This window comes from Catharus ustulatus, chromosome 6 (assembly GCF_009819885.2).
Source record: "Catharus ustulatus isolate bCatUst1 chromosome 6, bCatUst1.pri.v2, whole genome shotgun sequence".
In the NCBI taxonomy this organism is placed as follows: domain Eukaryota; kingdom Metazoa; phylum Chordata; class Aves; order Passeriformes; family Turdidae; genus Catharus; species Catharus ustulatus.
Window position 1 is genome coordinate 59,806,747 of NC_046226.1, and position 27,170 is coordinate 59,833,916.

Sequence of the window (27,170 nt, forward strand, 5' to 3'; positions counted from 1 at the left end):
TGATCATAACATTGGACAGCTGCTGGAAAGTTCCAAGTGTCTCAAGAACCACTTGCATGATCCAGTAATTAAGAAAAGGGTTTGAGTTTTCCTTCTTATGTGTCACTCACACACACAAAAAATCAGGCTTTGGAGAACAATTCAATGGCTTTGATTCAAAATGGGGATTTATCAGCAAAAGTATGAAAGGAAATGCTGGTCAGTTGATGTTCTCCTCGTGTGTGCCTTTTCAGCACCAAGAATCTCCAGCACATTAATTTTAATCCTAACCCCACCAACTTCTGCAGCTGGCCAGCGAGCTGTGACTCAGAAATTTGTCACAAACCCCACGGGTCTCACCCTGAGCTGTGGAGCAAGGAGGAGCTGGGAACAGAAACCTGGCAGTTGGTTAACGTGGTGATTTGTGAGCTTTTTCAACAAGTCACCCTCCTCTGAGGAGACAGGTCATGTCACAACCTTCCCTTTCCCTCCTCCTCAGCCACATGAACCAGCTCCACTGGTAATTGAATTATTATCATGGCCTGTGGCAACCACAACACTTGTATGGATGGGGAAGATTAGGGACATGCTTGATGGATTGCCTTTTGCTGAAAAGGAGCTGAAAATGAGGATTTTGGCCAGCAGAGCCCAGCCAGTCAGCTTTACCACAAGCTACCAAACCTCAGTATTGCCTTCCAACACCAGAAAATGTACACTGCAGACTCTTCCCAGCCTGAGTTGAAAATATTTAGAAGTGGTCTTTCCACCTCTGCAGTACTCTTTTTGGTCACTGGAATTATGCTCTGAGTCACAAGGAGTTGTTGTGATGAGTGATGAGGGAGCAGCTTACACTGTAAATATTTTTATTTGCATCTGCCTATGGATGCAATACAAATTGAATCTCTTGGCACACTAGTGCTGCCTCAGATACACACCCATCTCAATATGTGTGCATTCCCTCAGATGCCTGAGAGGAGGAGGAGGCTGGAACATGATTTCTGGATCTGTAATTCTTGCCTTTCATCTGAAGGCAATTAGTAAATCAACAGCAGGATTTTTTATTTGCCATTGTTGGCTAAATTAAAATAGCAGTCACTTGCAAAAGGCTGACAGTGCATAATCTGAAACTGAGAGCTAGGTAAATTTTGGCAGCCCTTAAAACAAAAGAATTTTAAACAAATAATTTTATTTAATCCAGATATTTTTTCTGAAAAAAAATCCTTTTTTTGTCCTTGGGAGGACAAAAGAACATTTGTTAAAAATGAGACACTTTCAGGTGGTGGGGGTATCTCAGGTCTCTTAGTTTGCAGCACAAACTTTTAACAGATCCACACTCAGATCCTGTGGAAGAACCCAGAATTAATTACCTGCAAAAACACTTCCCCAGAAATAATGACCTGCAAAAACTCCTCCCCCAAGGTGCCCACCACTGCTTTATGGCTGTGCTGCTGCCTGAGCTGTGGGTTTTAAAGCAAGGAATACACAATACTTGTTTATACACGAGGAATTTTCCCTCTCCTCCTCCCCTGGCTCTGTCCATCCCTCCGGCCATCCTTGACCCAGCATTTCCACAGGTCACCTTGGCACCAGCAAAGTCCAATGGAAAGAGCTGAAAAGTGGTGACAGATTATTTCAGTTTGATCTAAATAGTGCTTTTTTAGTGTTTTTTAAAATTAAATAGTGCTTTTTTCCCCTGCTGCTCTTGCAAGATGCCATGTGCACATTATATTCCAATGATGTTGTGCTTGAAACAAGACCCTCCACTCTGAGCATCTGAAAATAGCAGCTGTAGCTGTTGTTTTCCTGCCTGCATCTCATGATTTTTGGTCTTGTTTGCTGCCCTAACCCAGTCCAAGCCACAGACACCACACAAATCCAGCCCAGCCAGCCCCTGCAACATCAAAACCCTTCTGGGTCTCTGGAGGGATTTCTGCTAATGATGAAATTTGAGCCAGCTCTGGCATACCTCACCAAGGCTTTATGGAATCTGTTGCAGTTATTTTCTATTAAAATGCCATGTGTTACTCTGAAAGCAACTCATGATTTTATTATCAGCCAAGGAGCAGCAGTTTGTGATTGCAGGAACTGAAATCTTTATGTGCTGTAAGAGTCAGTGCCAGATGTGAGACACTGGGATTCCTGGACGCGAGAATCCATCAAGGAACTCAGATTGCTTCAACTTTTTTTGGTTTCTAAATCACTTGTCAAAGGAATTTGGGAACAGACTGCTGAAATTCTGGGAACAATGCAAGATCACTTTCAGTTCTCCTCCCTTCCCTCACCCCTTTAAAGAGCTTGCCAGGACTGATATTCCCCTTTATGTACCTGACATAAAGGGAATTAAATTATTAATCCCTGCAAAATCTTGTGCTGCATTTAAACACTGTCCTTTCTGAGCACAGCAGACCTTATCAACCTTTTTGTTAGCAAGCCTGCCTCTACAAAAATGAAATTTCTGAGAGCAGGAGTGGCAGACACACCATATCCACAACCTCATGTAAATAGCAAATTACTATGTGAGCTGAAGATATTCTATTTTAAAGAGGTACTGTTTTAAAGAGGTAATTAGCTGTAACTGCACAGAGCACAGGTTAAATTAATAGTATAATGTTACCAACAGCTACTTCCTGCTGCCTCTTCACTTCCCATTTAATCCCCTCCACAGACATGCTCCAGAAATGTGAAAGTTTCCAGAGTCTGATGCAAATATTTGGTAAATTAACTTCAGGATTATTAAAGACTTATTTATCATTAATATTTTACAGTTATTCAAGAAATGACCCGACATAAATGCTCCTAATTGTGTTTCACATTAGGTTTGACAGATATTTTGTGTTTATACAGCTAGTAAAAAACCCAAGAGAACTTTTGCATGTGTGTTTGTATGTGTACATATAGACAGGCAAGAATTTGCAGGAAAAGCACACACAGGCTAAAACAGATTTTAAAAGAATAAGGAGAGAATGTGATCCTTTTGTGACACAATTAAATCCCCATTGTGATTTTAAAAAATAGGGATCTCTAGGGATCTCTTCTGAGGGATCTAGTCACGTCCCATTCATGGGTTTTTCTAACACTGGAAAACAAATTCTGAGAACATAAAATCTAAACAAAACAGAAAAAAACCGATTTTTTCAAGGCGATGAGAGAGCTGCACAAACCTACCTTTTTTTTTTTTTTTTACAGAAAGGAAGGCACAAACAATCTCATGCAGTCACAGAACTAAAAACACCAATAGCCAGCCCTGCCTTTAAAAAAAAATAAACTATATTTTCCGCAGAGTAGCAGGCACAGAAGGAAACCAGCACAGTTTTTACCCGAGACAAAGGCATCCCGAAAAGTCTCACGCAGAATCACTTAAGGGCAGAGCTGTGCAGGAAACTTTTCCCTTTGGAGCCCAGCATGGCAAACCAGAGCCTCTCCTCCTTTTTGCTGTCCCATGCAGGACTTGTTGTGTGGCACTGCCAGGATCTATTGCCATTTGTTCCAAGTTTGATCCTGGAGGTTCATTTTTAAAGACAAAGACAGCTGATTTTTCTCTCCCCACCCTTCCTAAGCCTCCTCCTCCTCCGTCTTTAATTCACTTCTGGTGGAGAAACTCACACCATTTAAAGTCTGAGGCACTTTCCTTTTGCAAAGAGGAGAATCCTCACTGAGATTTTGCTAAATGTGCATTCAGAAAGAGTAAAAAACAAACGCCAGCAAGTCACTCACCCTCTGTAGCCACGTGAAGTGCTTGTAAACATCAATCTCACCATCCATGCTTCGGGCCCATCTCAGCAGTCACATTCCCAGGGTTCAAAGGAAATTTTTGGGAGCTGGCGCGCCGCTTTGTTCTACAGGATGTAGCTGTGATTTCTTCCCCTTCCAGCCCTCAACTTCTGAAACCTTCAATGCCTGCTCATATTTTAAGTTGGAATCCTCTGCCCCTGTGCCACGGTCTTATCCCAAAGGCTGCTCCCAGATGTGTATATAACACACATCTGGCTTTTTTAAACAGCACGGCGCTTAGCAGCAACAACAATGCAACCCTAAAAACATTAAAAATATAACTTGCTGAAGGACCTTTAAAATAGGATCTCTCCAGAACAGCGTAAATCTGCAGGAACTGTTCCCCTTTAATGCTAAACAGCAAGCTAAAAATTATTAAGCTGTCACTGAGAAACTATTCTCAAGTAATGCTTTCTCTGGCTTTCTGTTCCAAGAGTGGCTGGAACTCATTACCAAAGACCCCCTATTTCCTGTCTCTGTTCTACTCCCTGTTTATTGTAACACTATTCAGCCTTCTCAATTTATTTCAGGCTCAGACTAAACCTAAAAATAAGCTCTGCTCTTTGAATTACTTGCCTGTCCTCTCGAAAGACATTAGAAAAGGGGAGGAATTCCAGGACGACACTGTGAATAAGATAATGATCCCATAAACACTGCTGCTGCCAAAGAGGAGATTTTCCAGCCCAGCAGAAGATGATGATGCCCTTCCAAGATGTTTGCCTGCTGCTGCTGAAGCTGGGATCTCACAGCATGGCAACTTCTCGGGTTTGCAACACCCAGATAAACGCAACGCTCTGGCTAGGAGGGAATTTAAAGTGCTGCCTGCTATTGTGGTGTCCTCTAGTGCCTGCACACAGCAGTTACCCATAACTCTGAATTTTCCCCAATAAACTCCAGTTTCCAGTACTGTTTCTCCCCCTGGTCCAAAGTGGCTTTGGCCTTAAACCAGGCAGCTGTTTGTCACACACTCTGCAGACCCAGAGGCAGCTGCCCCCATGGAATCTCTGTGATCATCTCAGAACATTTTCCTTTTTCAGCTCAGCCAGGCTGAGCCCTGGGCTTAAGGAGCACTAAACCAGCTGTTTTGGAACCAGCAGTATCAAAGCTGCCTGTGGTACTAATGCTGTGCATAAAGGACTCAAGGTCTGAAGCTGAATAAAGCTTTTCCTACCCACATCCCAGCCTGGGCAAGGCACAGATACGTGACAAAATTTCCTCAGGGGGATGTGGGGTTTTAATATTTCAACCATTCTTGGTCCTTTTGACCTGATGGAGCTGCTTTGAGAACCTCCCACAACACAAAGTTAGGAGGGAAGGACATAAACCTAGACTTTCAGTTCCCTTCGTGTGTTTATTATCTGTTCTCACTTAAAGCCATATGACAAGAAAAACATGAGAACTTTTAGCAAGTCAGTGCTACAAGGTGCTGGGATACCTAAAATCACCAGTAAATGTGAGGAGAAAAGAACTGTCCTTTTCCAAAAGCAGATCTGACTTGGGTTGCCCTGAACATAGAATATACTTATTTTATGCTGTCTGAAAGTGGATGAGAGCAATTATTTCTTGAACAGCTCACACTATCTGGGAAAAAAAAATCTTAATACACCATCAAGACTGCATTAAAAAACCCACAACTTAATAGAGCAGATTTCCCTGTGCATCACAGTCTGTCAGGGCTGACAAGCTGGAGACTGAATGAGGAATGTCTTGACATTAAACATGAATGCCCAACAGTATAAAGCATTTTTTTCCCCAAAAAAATCTTATCTAATTGTGGAGATTAGCAGACACATAAAACTTAACCTCACAGCATTGCATATCCCCTAGCTTTAGGTTCAACATTTCATCCATTTCAAAGCACTGGCTCTGAGACTCCCATCTGAGTCTTACTCAGGGAAGGAGGAAACACCTCTCTCAAAACATTCCACCCCACTTTATCAGCTAATGATTGTGCTCTTAATTTTAAAAACCACAGGAAAACTGTGTTGCTAAACTTCCTAGTGCCACCTGCATTTAGGGTAGCATCCATTTCTCCTTTTAAAAGCATTAAAAATGCCAACATACCTTATTCTGCCGTGCCACTTGGGCTGGGTTTCACCAAAAGGCGTCCTGCTTTCTGCTAGTCATTCTTCCTGATTGAGGGGTGAGTGTCTGCATTTTCTGCATCTTATCAGGCAGAATGTTGACAGCATGCATTCCAGACAGTCACATGTTCCCTGTCACCTGCACACTGAACTTTACATCCAGCCTGAGCTTTGGCCTGAACCTCTCAGGAGCCAGCTGAACGCAAACCAAACACCCCAGATTTGCTTGGGGTGTTCTCCCCCATTTCTCTGGGAAAGCAGGGAGGCTTCTCTGCTGAAAAGGAGGAAAATATGCTGCAATTGCCTCATCCTGTGTGTGTGTTTTTCTCTTTTTCTGGAAATCCATGGCTGTGTGTAGCTCTTCACTGAGCACCAGATTCTGGCTCAGTGGAGAGCTAAAAAACAAAGAAACAAAAGCTTCTTTGCCCCTAAAAAAAGAAATAAACCCCCTTCCACTGCAGAACCAGCACCCTCAAGTGTTACCCCAGACAGAGACTGATCCAGCTTTTGCTCCCTTGCCCCCAAGCTGTTTTCTCCAGTGCCTTCCCAAAAAGAAAAGAACACACACATTATGGCAGCACAAATGCAGGGTAATAATAATATAATATATATTATATTATAATATTTCAGGGTAGCAAAGTTTATATACTCCATAAGCTCCATTAGGGTTTATTTGCCAGTTCCATATAGAAAACTGCTGAATGCTGCCAGGCTTGATAAAAACTCCATTTGCAGAGCACCAAAGGTGCCAGCCCAAGAACTTTAGTGCTGATTCACAACCAGCAAAACCCACTCAGCCACGTGAGCCCCTGCTTTTAGTCAGCATGCCAAATACTTCAAACAAGGCTTGAAGCCTCTTTTAAATAGTAAACAAACATGCTGCAAGAGTTTTGGAACTGAAAGCAGCAAGGCTGTAAATGAGAAGCTACACTTCTCTTGTCCTTCCACTCCAGACTGTGAAGAGGCAAGAAAAAAATCCAGAAATCCTCCTCAGGGGAGGGAAAGGCACTGTCTGGTGTTTTCCCTCTTCTACCAACCCTGAGCTGAAGAAGCACAGAGCTGTTTGTTTTTCCACCACTTTTTCCCACCCAGCCAGGGCCCTATGGACACAAAAAAAAAATTATATTTATTAGCCTTGCTTTCAAAATTTTACTTATTTGTGATAAAATACAGGTTTTGGTGCAGCACAACTGCAAATGGTCAATCTTGTTCTTCTATTGCCTCTGTATCTCCTGGGAAATTCAAGGGCAAACGAGCAGGAGGAGTCAGAGCAGTCCTCCAAGTTTTCCTTTTCATCAGTAACTTATAGATCATTCTTGTTTCAAATCAGCCCCTGAAAACACTAAAAGAACTCACACTTGCTCTCTAAAGGCCAAGAAATGCCACAAAAATTTACTCATCCCCAAGAATTATGATCAACTTTTCCTACATCTCTTCCTCTGAGTTTTCTATTGTTTTTTCTTTTTTTTTTTTTTGTTTTCCTTCCCAATCCTATGTCTGGGTTGCTTTGGAAATAAAGAGATTATGACCAGATTTTAAAAGGGAAAATATTTTCAGCATGCCAATTCACACCTGTCATTCTCATGGTGCAGAAAATGCGAGAGCTTCAGAGTGAAAAAACAGAGAGTAAAATATGGGAATATTGTGCATAAAGAAACTTAGGATGTTTGTGTAGAAGACAATGATGGAAGAAATCCCTTTTTCATGGCAAACATGGCTTCAGGAATCTAGATGAAGTATTTCCAGCAAGAAAATTTGTCTTAGAATCTTAATTGTACTGACAATGCCTACGTGACAGGGAAAGAAGAAATTCCTGGGACAAAATTTTAAAAATACACTGCAGTCTGTAGATGAGCCTGTTTGCTTGGCTTGTGATAATTTAAAAAAAAAAATAAACAATATCCTGGGAAACAGGCAAGAAATAACATTTGGCAGATGCACAAACAAAGAATCCTTTCCCAGTACAAAACACACTCAGCCCTACTGCCTCCATTTGTGGATTCAAGTCAAGAATCAGATTTGGAATTAAACAGACTTGGATGGCCATGGGTTCTGGAGCCCAGAAACCTGGGAGTTTGGAACTTTCTGGGCTCTCTAGCACTGAGCCCCAAGTACACACTGCTTTTGACTTAAGGCCTTGGAAAAAGCTTCCGAATTTTATAGATAGAGTTAAAATCACAGGTGTGTAGTTAGAATAGAAGTGTGTAATTTCACATGGTGAAAGGTTTAGAATTTTGGAAAATAACAATAAATATAGGACAAAGCAGACATTCTTAGGTGTTGTGTCTTTCCTCCTTCTTGTTCCATCTTCTTCACACTTTCAAGTAGCAGTTTTTAGTTAAATAATTGGCACTACAGTGTAAATCACAAATGTTTAGTTGTTGAGTCAAAAGTATAAATAATGTGTCAACTTTTAATCAAACTATTTGACTATAAAAAACCTTGCAACTAGCTAAATTCATCTCCGTTTTATTCATTTTTAACTAGTAACTAGAAGTGTTACACAACTCCCTACACTACAAATAAAATTTAATTAACAACTAAGCCCAAACACAAAAAAATACTTTTTTTTTTGTCCAGCCCAAGTTCTTCAAGAACCCTGCCCTTTTAAAATTTTTTTTTTGTATGAAACTTATTTAGAAGAGAATGTAATAAACTTGAGTTCTGTTTTCACATATAATCTAAAAAATATTTTCTACTTAACAGAACACCAACATCACTGTGAACACTTCCCCCAGTTAGAGGCAGAGTACACTGACACAGAAATAAAATACAGCAGTAATTTCACTATTATAAGCCGCACCAGCTTATAAGCCGCACGTTACAATACAGAGTGTGATAAAAGGTATCTGTTCTATCACCATCTGGTGAGGGTGGGGGCAGTGATCCTTATCTCCATGGCAGATATTCTGCTAATGGGCCATCCATTGAAACCAGGCAGGGCATTGTTCTTTATCTTTTCACAACCCATCCTTCCTCCAGCCAGTCATTTTCTGCTCATGGCCATTGAGTCCCACTGTGGGACTGATAAAATTACTGCATCCCATTGGAAGTTGCTCCAGCCAGGGGGAAGAGCCCAACATTTCTTACCAAAATAAAAACAGAGGTTTTGGGACACTAAGGGAGCCCCTTTCTCCACTGGACTCCAGAGGAAAACCGGATTTCTCCACATCACCACTGGACCTCCAGAGGGAAACTGCACCTTGTACAGGAGCACTGCTCCAACTGAGCCACATCTGTCACTGCAGGAGGATGCAGTCACCATTTAATGGGACTGCTGCCAACACCCTGCCTGATGGGGTGTCAGGTTGTACTCTGACTTTGTCAGGGTTTGGAGTTTGTTTCTTTGTAGTACTGTATTTCTATTTTAATTTCCCTAGTAAAGAACTGTTATTCCTAATTCCCATATCTTTGCCTGAAAGCCCCTCGATTTCAAAATTATAATAATTTGGAGGGAGGGGGTTTACATTCTCCATTTCAAAGAGAAGTTCCTGCCTTTCTCAGCAGACCCCTGTACTCCAAACTAAAACAGCAACTTTTTGTTCTTTGTCCATATATAAGCCGCACCTGATTATAAGCCGCACTTCGGGTTCGGACCAAAATTTTACTCTAAATTGTGCGGCTTATAATCGTGAAATTACACTGATTGTCATCCTACCACACAACACATTACAATAAGTGAGGATTAGTTTCCTGTCCCAAACACTTCAAAGCACCGCTGAAACTACTAAACCTGCAATAAATCAGTATATAAGGCATTTGAAACAAGACAGTCACCAAATATTTGCTTACACACCAATAACATTTCCAGGTAGCAGTTTGCCTCTCCTTGCTATAATGAATGTCAGATTAGTCTCTTCTAAATTTCAGAATGGAAAAAGTAGTTAAAAAAAAAAAACAACAACAAATAGAATGAGCTGCAGATACACCTTTACAAGTCCTTATTTCTGATAAGGAGTATACAAATATTATTTTAATTATTTTTTTTCTTAAGCATTTCATTATTGAGGAAAATTAAGCCCATTATCTCCAACTTCTGGAAAGAAATAGGATGCCAACACGTTTAGACAATATATCCAAAATAAGTGGTGTTTTTTCCCCCTTTTTGAATGGCCACAAAAGCCTTAAAAATATTTAGTTTTGGGTTATTGGCATGCTAATCCAAAAGAAAATGAAATAACTTTGTTGTGGATACAATATTGCTCTGTTTGTCATTATTTGTAAGACGTAGCAAATTTCAAAAGGTCAATCTATCCATCCAAATTCTGTGAGATGTGAGTAGGGGTTATACAGAGAAATACTTCAAAGTTATGTTCTTCTTCCATTATTCAAATTATGCCTCCAAATCGATGCAGGGACTTTTTAAAATTAAATTTTGTCTCCAGTTTCTCTAGGTGACCTCTACACCTTTTCTGTCAGCACCACTGTTTGAGGAAACAATTATCTCTCACCAATCTCCCTGTTGATTACTTTATGGAAAACATTTCCCAGTCTTTCCTGTAGCTCCACTTGAAAAAACACATTTATGCACCAATGTTTGCTAAATGAATACAGTGTTTAACATTTAAATCACTGGAAAGTAATGCAGCGGGAGATTCTAGTGAGGGGTCAGAAGGTGAGATGGAAAAGGGACTCCATGCATAGCCTCAGACACAAAAGGGAAGATGAACTAATGGGAAATATCCCATTTTATCCCAAATCAGGGCAAAGCAAGGCACTGAGGCCAAGAGCTGGAGGAGACTTGTACAGATGGAACTGAATAAATCATCTTTTTGAAGGATTAAATGCAATTTCTGTACAAAATCTTGGCTTCCTACAGAGTTCCACTGACAGCACCAGGATAAACTTCATGTATGGCAGTAGAGCACCTTGAAACCTGGGAAAATTTTCATGAAATACATGGAATAATTCCTGGTGTCTTCCATGAGCCCTCCAAGCCATAACTCAATCCTGGTTAAGCTCTGTGGTTATAGGTGGCTCAGTTAAACATCACTGATCATTACAAGGGTAGAAGAAAATGACATTTTTTCAGAAAGAGATCTCAAATCAGCCCCATCCACTGCAAAAATTTGACATTTCTATTACAGTAATTTCAAGATTATAAGCTGCACTGAGTATGAGCCGCACTTCAGGGTGCCAGCAACTTTTCATCCTTTGTCCATACATAAGCCGCACCTGATTATAAGCCGCACGTTACAATACAGAGTGTGATAAAAGGTATCTGTTCTGTCACCATCTGTTGAGGGTGTGGGCAGTGATCCTTATCTCCACGGCAGATATTCTGCTAATGGGCCATCCATTGAAACCAGGCAGGGCATTGTTCTTTATCTTTTCACAACCCATCCTTCCTCCAGCCAGTCATTTTCTGCTAATGGCCATTGAGTCCCATTGTGGGACTGATAAAATTACTGCATCCCATTGGGAGTTGCTCCAGCCAGGGGGAAGAGCCCAACATTTCTTACCAAGATAAAAAAAGAGCTTTTGGGACACTAAGGGAGCCCCTTTCTGCACTGGGCTCCAGAGGAAAACCGGATTTCTCCACATCACCACTGGACCTCCAGAGGGAAACTGCACCTTGTACAGGAGCACTGCTCCAACTGAACCACATCTGTCACTGCAGGAGGATGCAGCCACCATTTAATGGGACTGCTACCAACACCCTGCCTAACGGGGTGTCAGGTTGTACTCTGACTGTGTCAGGGTTTGGGGTTTGTTTCTTTGTAGTACTGTATTTCTATTTTAATTTCCCTAGTAAAGAACTGTTATTCCTAATTCCCATATCTTTGCCTGAGAGCCCCTTGGTTTCAAAATTATAATAATTTGGAGGGAGGGGGTTTACATTCTCCATTTCAAAAAGAAGCTACTGCCTTTCTCAGCAGACACCTGTCCTCCAAGCTAAAACAGCAACTTTTTGTTCTTTGTCCATATATAAGCCACACCTGATTATAAGCCGCACTTTGGGTTTGGACCAAAATTGTAGTAAAAATGGTGCGGCTTATAGTTGTGAAATTACTGCAGTTCTTCACACAGAGGAGGCTTTCCTGCTTCTCTGAGAGCTGCTGCACTCAGCAGTCACGGTCAGAGCTGATGGGCTGGGCTCCTGGACTAAGCAAGCACAGATTAGCCTGGTTTAGAAAAGTTCCATGTCTAAAAGAGCTCTGCAGAGCAGCAGTTCCACTGCCTGCAAGGAATTCTGCATTCACAGGTTGCTGAGCACTTGGGGAGCTCTGAGAGGAGCAGATTTCCCAGCCCAAGCATCCAAAAAGGAGCTGGGATATCCAACCTCCAACCTCCTCAGCACACAGAACCCATCTAATGTTTCAGGCTGGCGAAAATAAACATTGTGGAATGGCTGCTTTTCTCTGCTGTCCATGCTGCTCCCTACCCAGCCTAACATGTGTTCATGTCCCCAGCTATAAATATCTCCAGCACACTCACATCCACCAGCAGATAAATGAAATACACTGCCTTGGACTGCTCAAATACATTCAGTTGCACTGAAAAAATGCCATTGATGCTTTTCTAAAATAATATTTTCTAGTGCATGGAAGTGCCCTGAGCTCAGTCATTTTCTGCCTCTCTTTGAAATGAATCGTGGACAAAAGTGAAATAGAGAGGCCAGTGATTAGGTTTCAGCAGAGCACTTTCACACATGCTTAAAATAAAACTCTGAAGTGGCTTCAAAACTCCACAAGCTCCATCAAGTCAGAGTTCTGAGCTGGGCTTTACTGCTTTCATTCAGGTCTTTGTGAGGATACTGGGGCAAAATTAATTATGAGTGAGTAGCAACTGTGACTGTAAGGCATTTATCTTTTTTTTTGCTGAAAAGTCTCTGGTTTTACCACTAAAGAACAGATCTTCAAAAGAAACAAAGCACAGCACATATTTATAAGGCAAATTCTATTAAAAATTACCTCTACCACATGTTTCTCTACTATTTCTTCTCCTCTTCTCTCCCTTTCCTCAAATTGAAAATATTTAGAAAGATTTCCAGAGTCAAGCTTCCAAAAAACCTTTGAATAATCAGGAAAATACTGATGACTTTTCAAGAACTGGCATTTTAAGGCTCTTTATATAAAGCTACATGATGGAGTGGTTCACTTTAAACACAGATGTTCCCCTAGGAGGAAGATCACGTTTTGCAATCCTGAAAATGAGAATTAAGGTTCCATTGTAATAGCACAAGTGTTCCTCTTCACTCAAAAAAGGATTCCATAAAGGTGGAGAGAATAAAACCCAGCCTGAGCAGTGTGGAAATTCAGAGTTATGTAACTAAATACATTCTCCTGTAGCTCACAAAGCCAAATTGCCACTGCAGCAGTTAATTTTTAATGCTGAAATTACTATCTGCTTTGTGATAGCTCATGTGGCCACTGGCAATGCTGAAATATTTAACAAGAAACGTTGAATCTACTCACAAATTTGCTCTGTATGAACTCTCCCAGATAATCCCCAGGACTCTGTTGTTTTTAAGGCCAAAGAATTTACAATCATAAGGCCATGTAAAACAGTTATTTTCAAGGCATAAGTTTTTAATACAATTTTGAAGTGATTAAAAGTCTATATTTAATCTTTTTTACTTCTGTTTTAGGTGTGTCAGAAGATTTTTACAGCCATAAAATCCTCATTTCTATGTGACACAGAACCTTTCTAAATTCAGTGCCAACTTTGTCAAACCTGTTTCACCCATCTCAGACCTGAATTGTTCATAGAGCCCAGACCACAGAAGCAAACAAAAGAAATAAATTGGCTTTTTAAAAAGAACACCTTTAGCTCAGCAGATGCTGTGCTTTAATCTTGGAGGAAACACCAAATCACCAATGATTCCAGAAGAAAAGGAATGAAGCAGCTGCTGTCAAAAGAGTTAATAGGGCAGGAAATACCAGGTATCAAACATGATGTCTCAATCTTCCTATTCTAGCCATACCTAAATTTCCCCACATCTTTTGTATTCACACCTAGAGCAGATGGGACAAAGAATATCAAAGTTATCACTGGCTAAAAAATAAAATAAAATAAAATGGATCAGAAACATCACTTGGTGATATTTCATGTCTGATAAATCCCAGGGTTTGGTGCTATGTGCCTGGAAATTGAGTTATGAGGCCAAGGGGCAACTTCCTTATGAGAAAAGTTATTTTCCCCATGCTGGTTTCTGGATGTTCCTCCAATAAAACCAGCATGAAGAAGGTTCAGCCACTTTGTCCTCTGAGTTGCAATCCCAAATCCTGCTGTGTCCCAGAGCAGGGACACCCACCCTGGTCCCTGAGAGCATCTGCTGAACTAAAGGTGTTCTTTTTGAAAAGGTCAAATTTTTTGTTTTTTGCTTCTGTGGTCTGGGCTCTATGAACAGTTCAGGTTTGAGATGGGTGAAACAGGTTTGACACAGTTAGGACTGAATTTAGAAAGGTTCTGTGTCACATAGAAATGAGAATTTTATAGCTGTGAAAATCTTTTGACAAACCTAAAATAGAAGGAAAAAAAAATTAAACATAGACTTTTAACTACTTCAGAATTGTATTAAAAACTTATGCCTTGAAAATAACTGTTTTACATGGCCTTATGATTGTAAATTCTTTGGCCTTAAAAACAACCCAAAATGATTTTTAATACAGTTTTCAACCACACACTGGAGTGAAGGAGAATAACGTCCTTCTCTTGAAAGAAGCATACTCATCTGCTTTTAAAAAACATGAAATGGCTTTTTGTGTGTGCCCAGCCAGGAGGAGTTGGGGATATTTTTGGTAAAATGTTAGGAACAAAGCTGTAGTCTCTGAAGCTTCAAAGGAAGGTGCATGGACCCCCAAAATAAACAGCTGTGAAATTCATCAGCCACAAAAGAAAACCCTTCTCCATTTGTAGCTGCTGTTTAACCTGGAGCAGCTCTGAACAATAAAATCTCCAAGGAATCTGTTCACCATCCTCTGCCTGTCACACTCATTTCACAGACAACGTTTGCTGGAATTCAATTACACCCCACAATGCTTTATGGAACTTTTCAGCTGAGCACAACAATTACAATAAACTCCAGGTCTCTGTGCTCAGTTATTAGCCCACACTTAGAATATTTAGAAAAGACACTTTGGAGCAAGTTCCACTGGGAAGCATTCACCATCTGAGTGGGGTTTTTTTAAAGATACCCCAGCATTTCACAGAGTAATGATCACTAAAGTGCTTTTTTTCCATCCAGAGGGAGTGGGTTCACTGAGATGCAGAGTTCCCATTCTTTAGAGATCTCTGCCTCAGCTGTCCTGGCACATGGCACACATCAAGTGCCATGTTCCTTAGCTCTGGGCTGGGATGAAGGAAGTTTCAGTATGGGACACAAGTATGAAATACATATTCCATTTCATTGAATTTTATCAGATTGCTTCCATGGGAATTATATGCATGCTTGCAAATTATTTGCATTCAAAAAGAAAAATATAAAAAAAGGTCTTAAAGTACATAAGACTACTATCCATGTTCAAATGAGTCACAGCAGCTATGCACTCGCCTCCCTTGATGCAAAATATTTTAAATCCACTCATCTCTACTTGCAGCACTAGAGACACTCCCAACCACAATTTTCCCTCTTTTCTTGGCTCTCAATCCAGAGTGACCAACTACTTTATCAAATGAGTACTGCTCTTGATACAGGTCCAATTCTGCTGTGAGCCACTCTGAAAATTTCTCTTTTATGCACTAAACTCATCTCTTAGGTATCATAAAGATTAGAAAAAATCATTAACATTTCTGCTGAGGCAAGCATTTGGTAAGAGCTGGCCTGAGGATATCTAAATCCAAAATCGAATATTGCAAATTAAATGTTGCCTGTACCTTCAGCTTTCAAAACTGCTACCAAATTTTTGTTCCATTCTCTCATGTGGCCCAAACAGGATTTTCCAGCCATGGATCTGAACTCTGTGAAGAATTTCAGCCAGTAGCTGGCAAGTCCAAACAAAAGCAGCCAATTCCAACAAGGTTGGGTTACAGCCAGCACAGAGCAGAAAACAAACAGCAAACCTCAGGCTACAGGCATATTGCATAAAAATCACATGCACTGACAAAGCCAGGAGAAAAAACCATTAACAATCCATAAACCATTAATCTAGGAAGTTTTCTGAAGCTGGGGCAGGTTTTACTCCTGAGGAACCCACCCTACCCCACTGCCTGGTGCACAGGGTGCTTTGGAGATTCCTAATTATATTATATTCCTAATATTCCTAATAGTGATAGCAAGGGAAATGCAGCAAGGAAAAGGAAAGGGGGACCAGCCAGTCTGGATCTGTCTCTTCAACAATGCCAATCTATTCTAAACTGACAGTTTGAAAACCAGAAATTTTGTAAAAAAATAAATATTTACTGTAATAATACAACAAATATTATATAACTGTAAGAAATAAATTTGTTATCTCCAGAAAAGAATGAAATAAATAAAATAAACCAACAAACCAACTGAAAAAAAATAAATAAAAAATCACAGAAAAGGCATTTTTTTTTGTACTTCATTTTTACTCTCTCTTGTCACCCCAAAGGACAAAATGAGGTATTTTATCAACTTCTTCTACTCTTATATCTGCATTGCTTTAGAAATCAGCACATAAAGCAGTAAAATCCTTATTTATTATTGCTCACCACCGCATGCAGCACTCTAAGTATGCAGATTTCAGTTATTATAAAATAATTTAGTATAGCAGGTAATATTGTATTAATTATATATTATAGCAGTTATTGTTTGAAATACAATTATATATATTACATATAATATAGATACTATATATTTAATAGAATAGAATATAAATAAGATATTAATTATATATTATATAAATTATGTTCTGAAAAGGTTATTAATTTTATTATTATATTTTAATTATTTATTTTAGTTATTATAAAAATAATATGAAAATCCTTGACCCAGCCCTGTTTGAAGACAAAATGGAAATCTCAAATAAGAGCTCACCAGGTTCTCCTCAAACCACTCCCTCAGGCACACTGCTGTGGCCCCTGGGATTTGGTTCCTCAGTGCTTCTTTCTCCTGGGGGTCCTCCAGCATCTCCAGGGCCATCTTCAGATCTTCCAGGAGGTGCAAAATCTGGAATGTGCCCAGATACACTGATGGAGCTGGGGACACGATGTCATAACCACCATTGGCATACTCTGCAGCTGACTTTGTGCCTAAAATCAACAAAAAGAAGAGAGAGCACAATGCCATATAATTGTTTTGTAGGTGGAAAATTAATAACACAAGGCACATTACAATACTTGGGTTTCAGACTGACAGGTCTCACTATAGGCTGAAATTCTTCATTTCAAGCTCAGAAATACCTGAATTATTCTCTAGATAAATAATGAAATCTGGAGAATTAAATGGTAGAGGTGTGTACACGCATATCAAAAAAGAATGCCCAAATTCTAAACCCCAAAGCCTGTCCCAAATCACCTGCAATTTTCCACAGTTACCATGAGATGTCACTAACTTCTCAGCTACACCACTGAAAGTTCCCCCACACTGCTAAGCAATGCAAGAATGGCTGATGCAGCTCCTTGACAAGAAAAATAGATCATGGTACCAGATCTAGAAAAAATATAAATTATATAAATATAAAATATAAAAAATATAGATATTAAAAAATATTAAAAAAATATAAAACCATGAGCAGGTTTAGAACTCTCCCACAGAGAGCAACACCACAAAAGTTAGCAATGGCAATAAATATGGCATATGAAACTTTTCTAGCTCTGTTTGTTACAAAAAGTTCTCTGAATTGCATTGTCTCTCTACTGCCACTCCTCCAACACAAATATGTTTTTCCTCAACAACAAAAAACCCATAACTCACTTACTGAAGAATTATAAATAAGACAAATTCTAACATCTCCAAAACTTCTTGTCTTAGCACCCTGTGTGTTTCAAAGAGGTGCACACTAAAATAAGTTCTCTTTTCCCAGTCCTGAATTTCAGACCTTGATTTTATTTAATATGCCTTTGTGTCTAAGAGCCAGTCAGGTGGAACACTTCCATTTGCTCTACTTTAAAAAGTTTTTATCTACAACTGACTGCCTTGAGCACATAATAGATTGTACATGTCTTCATTCCTGTTCTCTCTGGCACAAACAATCCCAATTTCCCTTCCTGTTTGACTTCATGGGAGATTTGTTTTAGGTTTTTGATCATTCACATTGCACTGGCTGCACACAGCATTTAGCATTCACTAGAAAAATACACAAGTGATGCACACAAGGGGATTTTAATCATCTCCTTGCTATTGTTCTTTTACTCCTGTGTTTAACACAGTTTAACACGTTAATAACAAAAGGAACAAAAATCTTCACGGGTTCTTTGGAAATGATCTGCCAAGTTTATTTTTCCCATGAGCAGATGTATCTGATGTGATGTACAAATGTATAAGGAATTCAGATCTCCTCCTTGAATGCACACTACCTTGCATTAATCAGTGCTGGCTTGCCTGCTGTGCTCATTTATCTGCCATTGCAAACTGTGTGTGAACCCAGTGTTTCATTTTACATGCAGCCTGATCCACATCTCGTGAGGACACCACAGGACACAGAAAAAACTCCAACACCTAAAGCAGCTTTTAACCAAACTGCTCACTGATCATTTAATGCTAATATTACCCCCCATGCCAACCAATTTTTGAACAAAGACAATACTTGCTTTCTCTTTTAGTAAATGCTTCATTCTACTCACAACCTTTGAGAAAATTTAAATAATATTAGCCAGGTTTTCTTCAAAAACTCTCTCAATGACCCAAAGTAGTCTTTCATGTCTTTGCAAAAATTTGTGTGGCTTGAATTCTAGCATACAATCTATGTGGGTTTTTTTTTCCCCCACTGTTTTAAATTATGAAAAGCCCTCCCTAGTAATCTTGAAAGGTTCTTTAGCAGGATTTTTCTCTTTTTATTTTGGTAAAGCAACAGCCATTTTCACCACTGGAGCATTTTATATTAATCTCTTTTCAGACTCTGAATATTCTGCTTGAGCCTGCTGACTTCCTCTGCTTATGAGTTTATTTCAATACCTCAGGTGCAAGATCTCATCTTAATTTCTGGCTGAGACCATGGCCAAGATAAAGTTTCCTCCATATCCGGTGCCCCCAAGGCTGCCACACGAGACAAGCTCGCTGTAAATCAACCTTGGCTTCCTGAATTACTTCCTCTGCAGGGCAGGATCAGCTGGCTGCTTTGCAGGACTTGTGTTCTCTGGCCACTAAATTATATTTTCTTGTGTATTTCTATGCCCTCAGCTGCTCAGGACAGCTTGGTTCTGTTTATTTATCTCCTAATGCAGATTAATATTAAACCATCAAACTAAAAATAACAGATTTCCAGATTTCCATATGACCAATGACACCTTTTTCATTCAGCCAGTGGTTTATTCCTTAATTCTGAGGTGCACTCACAAAACTGATACATGACACTGACTTCTTATTGATTCCTTGGTTATTGTGCCATTTCTCACTCTTTTTGGGAAGCTCCATGCCACAGTTTTCTTTTTTTCTTTTTTTCACTCTAGAAAATCACGATTCAAAGCTTTTTCATAATCAGCTCTGCTGGCTACCACTTCAGTGAACTGGCAATTTAAGGTATTTATGGAATGGGAAAAACCAAAAGGAGAATTCTGCTGTTGATTTTTTTTTTCATGTTATTTTTATGAATATTCTTTACTTACAGACAAGAGGGAAACACCAAACAAAACCACATAAACTTACAGGCCTGCAACAAATACTTCAGGTGTGAAAAAAAAGCCAAGCTAAATATAATTTATAACAACTGCTCAGTTAATGGCACTAGGTAGATAGTTTATATAGAATATCCACCTACATCAAATGTACCACTTTTGAAATATTAATATCCTTTAGTTAGCACTGGCACTTCTCCAGGACAGTATCACCAGCCCAGGTGACTCACTGTGTCACCTCTTGCCTCAATCCTTGCATTATCATGGCTACAACACTCCTGCCTGCCACAGAAAACAGTCCCAGGTTATGCAGGAAAATTCAGTGTTGGTGATATTCACACATTTCATTATGCCTTTATTTGATTTGCCTCCACCAAAATACCAGGCAAACATACACATGGACCTTTAAGAAACTAATTCTCTAAAGGATAAAGCTGCAAAATTCTAGATTTCCTTAAAGCTGCTTTGCTGTGGGTTGCTAATGGGGCACCTTTTATTCTCCTGGTTGCAAGGGGGAAATGAGAACTCCCTGGAGTGCAGCAAACAACACATTTTGCACTAGGTACAGAAATGCAGAGCCCAAGTCAGCATTTCAATTCAGAAAACTTCCTGATTTACTGCTAAAATTCAAGTGAACCCCAGGCTTTGCTTCTCTTATTTGCTTTCCCTCTAGTTGCATGTTAAGTAGGATTGCACTGCTCACCAGGAACACACCCTAGAAAACAGAGCTGTGGAGGAGTGAATAATTCTAAAAATTTATAAATAATTCTATTTCTTTGCATTGCTTTAAGCCTTGACACCATTGTGCTGCAAAGTACATGAAGTTTTAGCAAGAATCTGGATGTTCTTGCAGATTAATGGAAATAAAGAGATGAGCCACACAGCATTATTTGTTACCAGCACTCTCTACCATTAACAGCTCTTTATATGTGCACAGCTTTACTACAGATAACTGAAGGGGGGGAGAATGCAGTTCAAAACTCAGAATTTTTACAATACTCAGGCAAAATGAACTCTTGCAAAAGTACTTTTTTTTTTTTTCTTGAGCAAGTCACAGTCCTCCTGCACCTCACTTCTTTTTCCAGGGGTGGACAGGACACAGGGGGAATCTTTTGTCATGATGTTTATCCAATACCCAACACCATGGTTTCCTGGAACACCATTACTCATCTTGAATGTTCACTTTAGAAGAGCAGGAAAGAAAGAAAAAAAAAAAAAAAAAAGAAAGAAAAAGTGCTGGAACCAAGACATTCCAAGTAGCTCACTCCTGGCCTCCCCAAACAGTGAGTGGAGGAGGTTAAAGGCAGCTGCACATTATATGCAGGCAGGAAAAATAAAATAAGTACTAAAACAAGCAAAACAACTTTTAAGTTACACATTTCTTACACCCTCACTGTGCAAGCGCATTTTTCTCTCCGAGTCCCTTGCAGTTAGCAGAGTGGCTTCAAAGAAACATTCCTTTTGGGCAAATACATAACCTATTCACAAAACAGCACTGCCAGTAGCCTGCAAAAATAAGTTACTAAGCACAAGTAAAGGAAGAGCCATAAAAAGAAAGGCCAGCTATAAAATCCCCTCTCCTCCTGTGGAGGATGCATTCATCCAGCACACAGCTTCCATCAGTAAATATTGTGTCTGATCTCTCACTTTCCCTTGCATCTTAACTTCTGATCCTTTTCATCCCAATTTTTTCACTCTCAAAAAAAAAAAAATCCCTCCAGGTAATGCACAGCTCAACCATCAGTGGTTAAAAAGAGATTTTCCTAAGACTGCTGGCTCCTATAGATCAGAAACCAGGAAAAAACCAACAAAAACACCACAGTAAGCACAAAAAACTGCATTTATGCTGGGTAAGGATGTCTGACACCTGACCAACAGTGGTTAGTATAAAGTTATAAACATGCATTTCCTCTGGCCTTCCAGTCATTACACTGCTAGAGAACACATTTTTACCTGAATTATTACCTGAATTTTTACCCAGTGAGCATATAGATTGTCCAAGTTCTTCCTCTCTCCTTCAAGACTACAAAGTGCAATTTTTCTTTGAAGCCCAGCTTTCCTTTTCTCGTGGAGACAGCCTTGAAAATGTGACTTTATGTAAAGCAGCAGTGAGGACAGGACACACGGGAGCCTCCTGGCTGCTCACCTCCTGCAGAATGGGCGAGGAGGGAGCTCACCCAGCCCTTCCTCATCACACACCACAAACTGTGTGTTTGGAAGCACAGCTCGTATTAACTTCTCCCCAAATCTCTGCTTTTACATCTTTAACTACAGGGGGGAAAATGGAACTATTAAGCTGGATTAGCAGGAAGCCCTAGGAAAAAATTTCCAAGCTCTAGGAAGGTTAATGACCACATTCAGATGAGAGCTTGGGGATTTGCAGCTCAGCTCTGCCCACAATCACACATGGAATCTTTGAGACAATATCCAAGAACTGTCTATAATTTCTTATGCAAATGACAGGTGTGATTACTCAGGCTGCTTTCCTGCATGCTTCCAGACGCTGAGCTGTGATGTGCAGCACTTTACACAAAGCAGCTACACCAAAAAAAAAAGTCTCTCCTATCCAGAAACACAAGCTAAGCAGCCTGGTGAGAAAAAAGGAGAATGGATTATTCAGCTGGGAGTCTCCATTGCACAGGAAGAACAGGACCAACCCATTAATTAAAGAATAAAAAATATTTGCAAAAATTTTCTCTCTTTTTTTTTTTTTCCTATTTAATTACACATAAAAAGGGGTGTATTCAGGACTAGTGAAACCAGTAAAGTAAAACAGTATTTTTAGCACAAAAAATCTGTTATTGTTAGTAATAAGAGCATTCAGTTTGTGAGGAAATAAATAAAGCCTGTTGCATTAATATTACACTGTTTTAATTTAAAAAAATACTCTCAGATCAATTTCATTAGCTTAAAGCAAGAAGTGGACAAGACAAGAATTTGAATTTGGTGATATCAAACTTCTTCTGTTCACTGGCCTTAAACAAGTGACTCACTCCTGTACTGAAAAACAGATCACATAATTCCAAACTAGACAAGGACCTTTGTGTCTCAGATTTTCAGTCCCATGGGGATTTGGCCACTCTCTTACCAGAAATAAAGAATTTAAAGCAGCATATTCAAACTGAGTGTTTTTCCATTTTGAATTGGTTTTAACTCCCATTTTCAAGAAAACTTGTAACTTTGTTGTTTTGCTGGAGCAGCAGGAACCTGCAAGGGAAGTCAAAGACAAAGCTGATCCCTGAATCAGTTTGAGTTGGACCTTCAAAGGACCACTTTGCCTTACAGCAAGTAGCTTCAAACACCTGATTTTTTAAGTGACAGTTAAGTATTTATAGGAAAGATGCTCTCAGTGCTGTCAGCTCTGCCCTGGCAAGAGGGAATCCATCAGTCCTGCAACCAAGGTTGAGTCTCCCCTCTCCTTCCCATGCTCAGAGCCCTGGGATTGAGAAAGTGAGGATGGTTAAGCACTGAAAATGGAGGGAATTCCAAATTCCCTGCAAACCCTGGGGAAGGATCAGCAGCCAGTGCTGCACATGCACAGCTCAGCATGCAAGGTGCTCTGATGTTCACTGCTTTAAAACACAGACCAAAAATGCACCTGGACATTCTAAAAGGGCTTAACCAAAAGGCTACAGCACGTGCAAAAGCCTTAATAAATCGCTGGTTATAGCAACAAATGGCTGTAATGGTTATTCAAATGTGTACATTTATTTCAGGAGCTGTTAACAAAATTAAAAGCAAGGTCACAGAGAGCTGACATGAAAAATGGTGAATTGGGTAAATAGAAAAACAATGGACTACTCTATTTTTAAGTGTTTAAAATATTTCTAATTGCTATAAACTCTTGATAGCTGAGGAGTTAACTAATCAGCTTTTCTGAAGTGTCTGAAGATTAATGTCAGCACCTTAAACAAATTTTAAGTGTTATAAAATAAAACCCCACCAATTATAAACGATAAATATTGTGTTAAGCTTTTCTATTTCTTTTTTAATATCCTGGATGTTTAGAGGTCACACCCAACTTTTTACCTTTCCCTTCCCCCCAAGCCCTCATCATTCTTGCCACATAATTTTCTGGAACAGTTATGACAGGAAGTTATGTATTCCTCTATCAAAAACCTAATTTCAAGTAATTTTCTGTGTAATCTCCTTTTTCATATCTCTATTGCTATAAGATCTCTGCATAAACACACTGTAGTTAATGGTTAAAAAAGCCACAATATTGTAACTTCACAAATGCTCACTAATTACTTAATGCATAGCAGAAATAAGATAAAGAAGTGTTCCAGATATATTATTTCTTTTGTTCATACAAAATAGCCTAAATCATTGATTGAAAAATAACAGAAATGAAAAGGAAATGCACCAATCATAACTGAAGCAAAGCCTTTTACCATAATTGTAATGTATTTAGAAAATGCAAGAAAACCACTGCAGCTGTTGTTGTCCACTTACTCTGATCTACAATGAGGGAAATTGCTAAGTATTTAAATTGTTTTGTTTTGCTCATCATTATTTTAACTACAGTCAGCTCAGTGCTCTGAAGTGAAATTCTATAAAGACTCCTATTTCAATTATAAAAAGCTATATAAATATAAAAACCAAACCTTGGATTTGAAAGTATTGTCAAACTTGAATAGGATCTAATATAAAATAAAATAAATCATATGAAACATGATAAAAATATAAAACTTGGTGGAAGCATGCAAACTGAAAAGAAGAAATAGAAGTTATTTTTTAGGCTTTCTGCAGCTGCATGGACTTCAAATCAGATCCCCCAGCAGCTCCCCAACATACACAAAAATAGGATGAAGTGCTCTCTGTCTGCCCTGGACAATCTGAGCCCTGATGAGCAGAACAGAGCTGTCCATCCTCTCCAGATAAAGTGCTTTGGGATGGATGAGCCCTGTGATGACATATTCAGGGGTGAAGGATGAGCTCACTAGGAAATATTGTGATTTCTTTCTATTTATTGTCAAGGAAATCGGTGGAAACTTTATTCCACAGAACCTAAAGTCCAGCCAGAGGAGTTGGAGTGAGTGCCAGCATTCTATTTTTGTTGGGAATCCAAGTTCTCATCACTTATTGGAGGTGATTTAATAATTCCCCCAACCAGGTCCTCCTTCAAATTCTGGCTGGTAAATCCCACAAGGAAAATAAATTAAACTTGAACTAAAGGCATGTTTATCTCTTAAGTAAAATTTCCTCTGGAGATCCCTTTTCCAGCAAGGCTGTGGGAAGTGGTTGGGTTTCCAAAACCATGAAATGAGCACCAAAATTCTGCCAGTTCAGGAGAAGGGAATTCAAACATGAGTACTCCTTGCCCAACTTTTTAATTGCATTTACTCTTTAATCTTCCTGTGCTAACACTGAAACATCAGTTCAGAGCCATGTCATAACACATTTAACTCGCTCATTATTTTCCAGTGAGCAATAATTGCAGGAGCTCTGGTTATTTTTCCATAATATTCCATATATATATTCCATAAATACTGGAAAGTCACTAATTACACTGGTGACTTGGTGAATTTGGAGACACCCTGTAGCTGCAGCAAACTGTATTGTGATGATTAAACCTCACAATTAATGGTCACTAATCACAGAGGGAAATAATGGATTTACAAATTAATGACAGAGAGTTTATTTTGATCTAAAATAATTGTAAAATAAAAAGTGTAGCAATTTGTTATGGCATATTGCAAAGAAAAATAACCTTAAAGAAACACATTTTAATCAATGGGTACAAGTTGAATAGAAGGGCAAGCAATGACTTGGTTAAAGCTCAGAGGGGAGCAATGCCAAAGTCATGCCCCTCAAATGAAGAATGAGCAGATGGAAGTGATACATGGAGCTTTCTTTGGAGGAAACCTCTGCTTGGAGTGCAAGTCACTCCAGCTAATGGACAAGGGATGTGCACTGCCAATCACATTAGCCCCTTTTGCTATTTTAGCCAAATCAGGCTAATCATTCAGCGTGCCTAACTGATCCAGCTGCGAGGGGGGGCCAACAGTGCAGATGCACTGAGGCAGAAGAGACTTGGGAGCACTGACCTATCTGTCCAATTTGATCAGGCCACTGAAATCCAATTTGTTAATCTTGCCTCTCCTCCTGCAGCCTGAGCACTAATAGGTTTTGTGCTGCATGGAGAGAGAGCACAGGCTGCAGTGGGACTTCTTGCTTGGATTCATCAGAATTGTGCATGGGAGATGTCACCTCTTGGAGCTTCTGGAACTGGGCAGAGCAAATCTGTAAATAATTGTAATATATATTTGCAATATTTTAATTTTTATTTGCAATATTTTAATTTCTATTTGCAATATTTTAATTTCTATTTGCAATATTTCTATTTCTATTCACAATATTTTTATTTCTATTTGCAATGTTTTTATATATTATAATTATCCGTTGTATTGTAACATTTTTATGTGTTTTAATCTGTTAATACTTTGTAATAGACAGTTGCATATGCCCAGTTCTTGCCCCTAAAGGACGAGGCCACAGTCCAATATTTTAATGATAATCAAGTGGACAAAAGAAGTGAGGGCAGATTACAGAGAGAGGCTGTGGTTTTGTTTGTGTATATATACATTTATATTAAGCTTCAAAAGTTAAGCAGTGGCAGATACACATCTCTGGACTTCTCTAAAATGGGATTAATGCTAATTTTGTGCCTGAAGATGAAATTTCTGAGGCCAAGAGAAGCGTGTGGCTCTCCTCAGGCCTCAGTGCAAAAGAAAACATCTTTTTTATCAGCTACCTAAATTTTCATCAGTCGTGAAGTTTAACCTTTGAATCCTGGAGACGCCCACAGAATCTGGATAGAGGGAATTGAAACAGCACAAGCTCTTAATTGATTTTTTTGTTATTATCTGTCAACTTTAAGAGCAGTTACATTTGTACAGATGATTTTTCCCACATTTGAAGAAATTCAATCCTGGTTTGTTTCAGTAAAGTCTTACAGACATCCTTTAAAAGGAGTTTTCTACCTTATTTTTTCTCTCACCATACAGGAGGAGAGGCCATTCCTGTTTTCCAGTCCCTGCCCAAATTGCATACAGAAGCTCACTGGATTGAATTAGGGGGAATGAAACTTGAATAATCATTCTGTTCCTCAGTTTCAGACAAATCGGGATAATAACTGTATCCAAGTATAGACTCCAGCAGATCTGCTCAGTCCTTCAGTCATGCCAGAATATTCAAGAAATAATTCTGGAACACACAGAACATTGGCTAGAGGAGAATGACAACAGATTTAAACAGTCTTAAAAAGATTTATCTATTCTTACAAAGGAAAAATATAAATGAATAAATAAATTAAACAACCTTTCCAAACAATGGAGTTTTTCCTAAGTAAAGGACTAAAGTGAAGACTCGTATGAGGATGCAAAAAACCAAACAAACTAAACACTACTGATTGTTTAAACTAAAAATCCTGGCTGATGATCTAGCCTGATGGTGACATTTAAAGCCCTACCAGTCTCTGGACAGAAATCTTTTCTGCAAGAGCAGGAAGATCAAGGAGCAGCAGAGCTGCAGCAGCAAGAGGCTGATGTCATTGTCTTCATCACCAGGGAAGGAGGCTCAGCTTGGGTGTCACTGCTTAGATTTATAAAGCTTTAGTGAATTCTTTCCCACTGTGCACAAATGAGCTCATGG

The 27,170-nt window shown here is 39.3% G+C and overlaps 1 protein-coding gene across 1 annotated transcript in view; it reads right to left on the reverse strand.

Moving 5' to 3' along the window:
* PPFIBP2 (PPFIA binding protein 2) overlaps positions 1-27,170 on the reverse strand; it is an 86,143-nt gene that overhangs the window by 41,133 nt on the left and 17,840 nt on the right. The window contains 1 exon segment of the mRNA XM_033063621.2: positions 16,777-16,991. Coding sequence (XP_032919512.1) covers positions 16,777-16,991 — 215 coding nt within the window.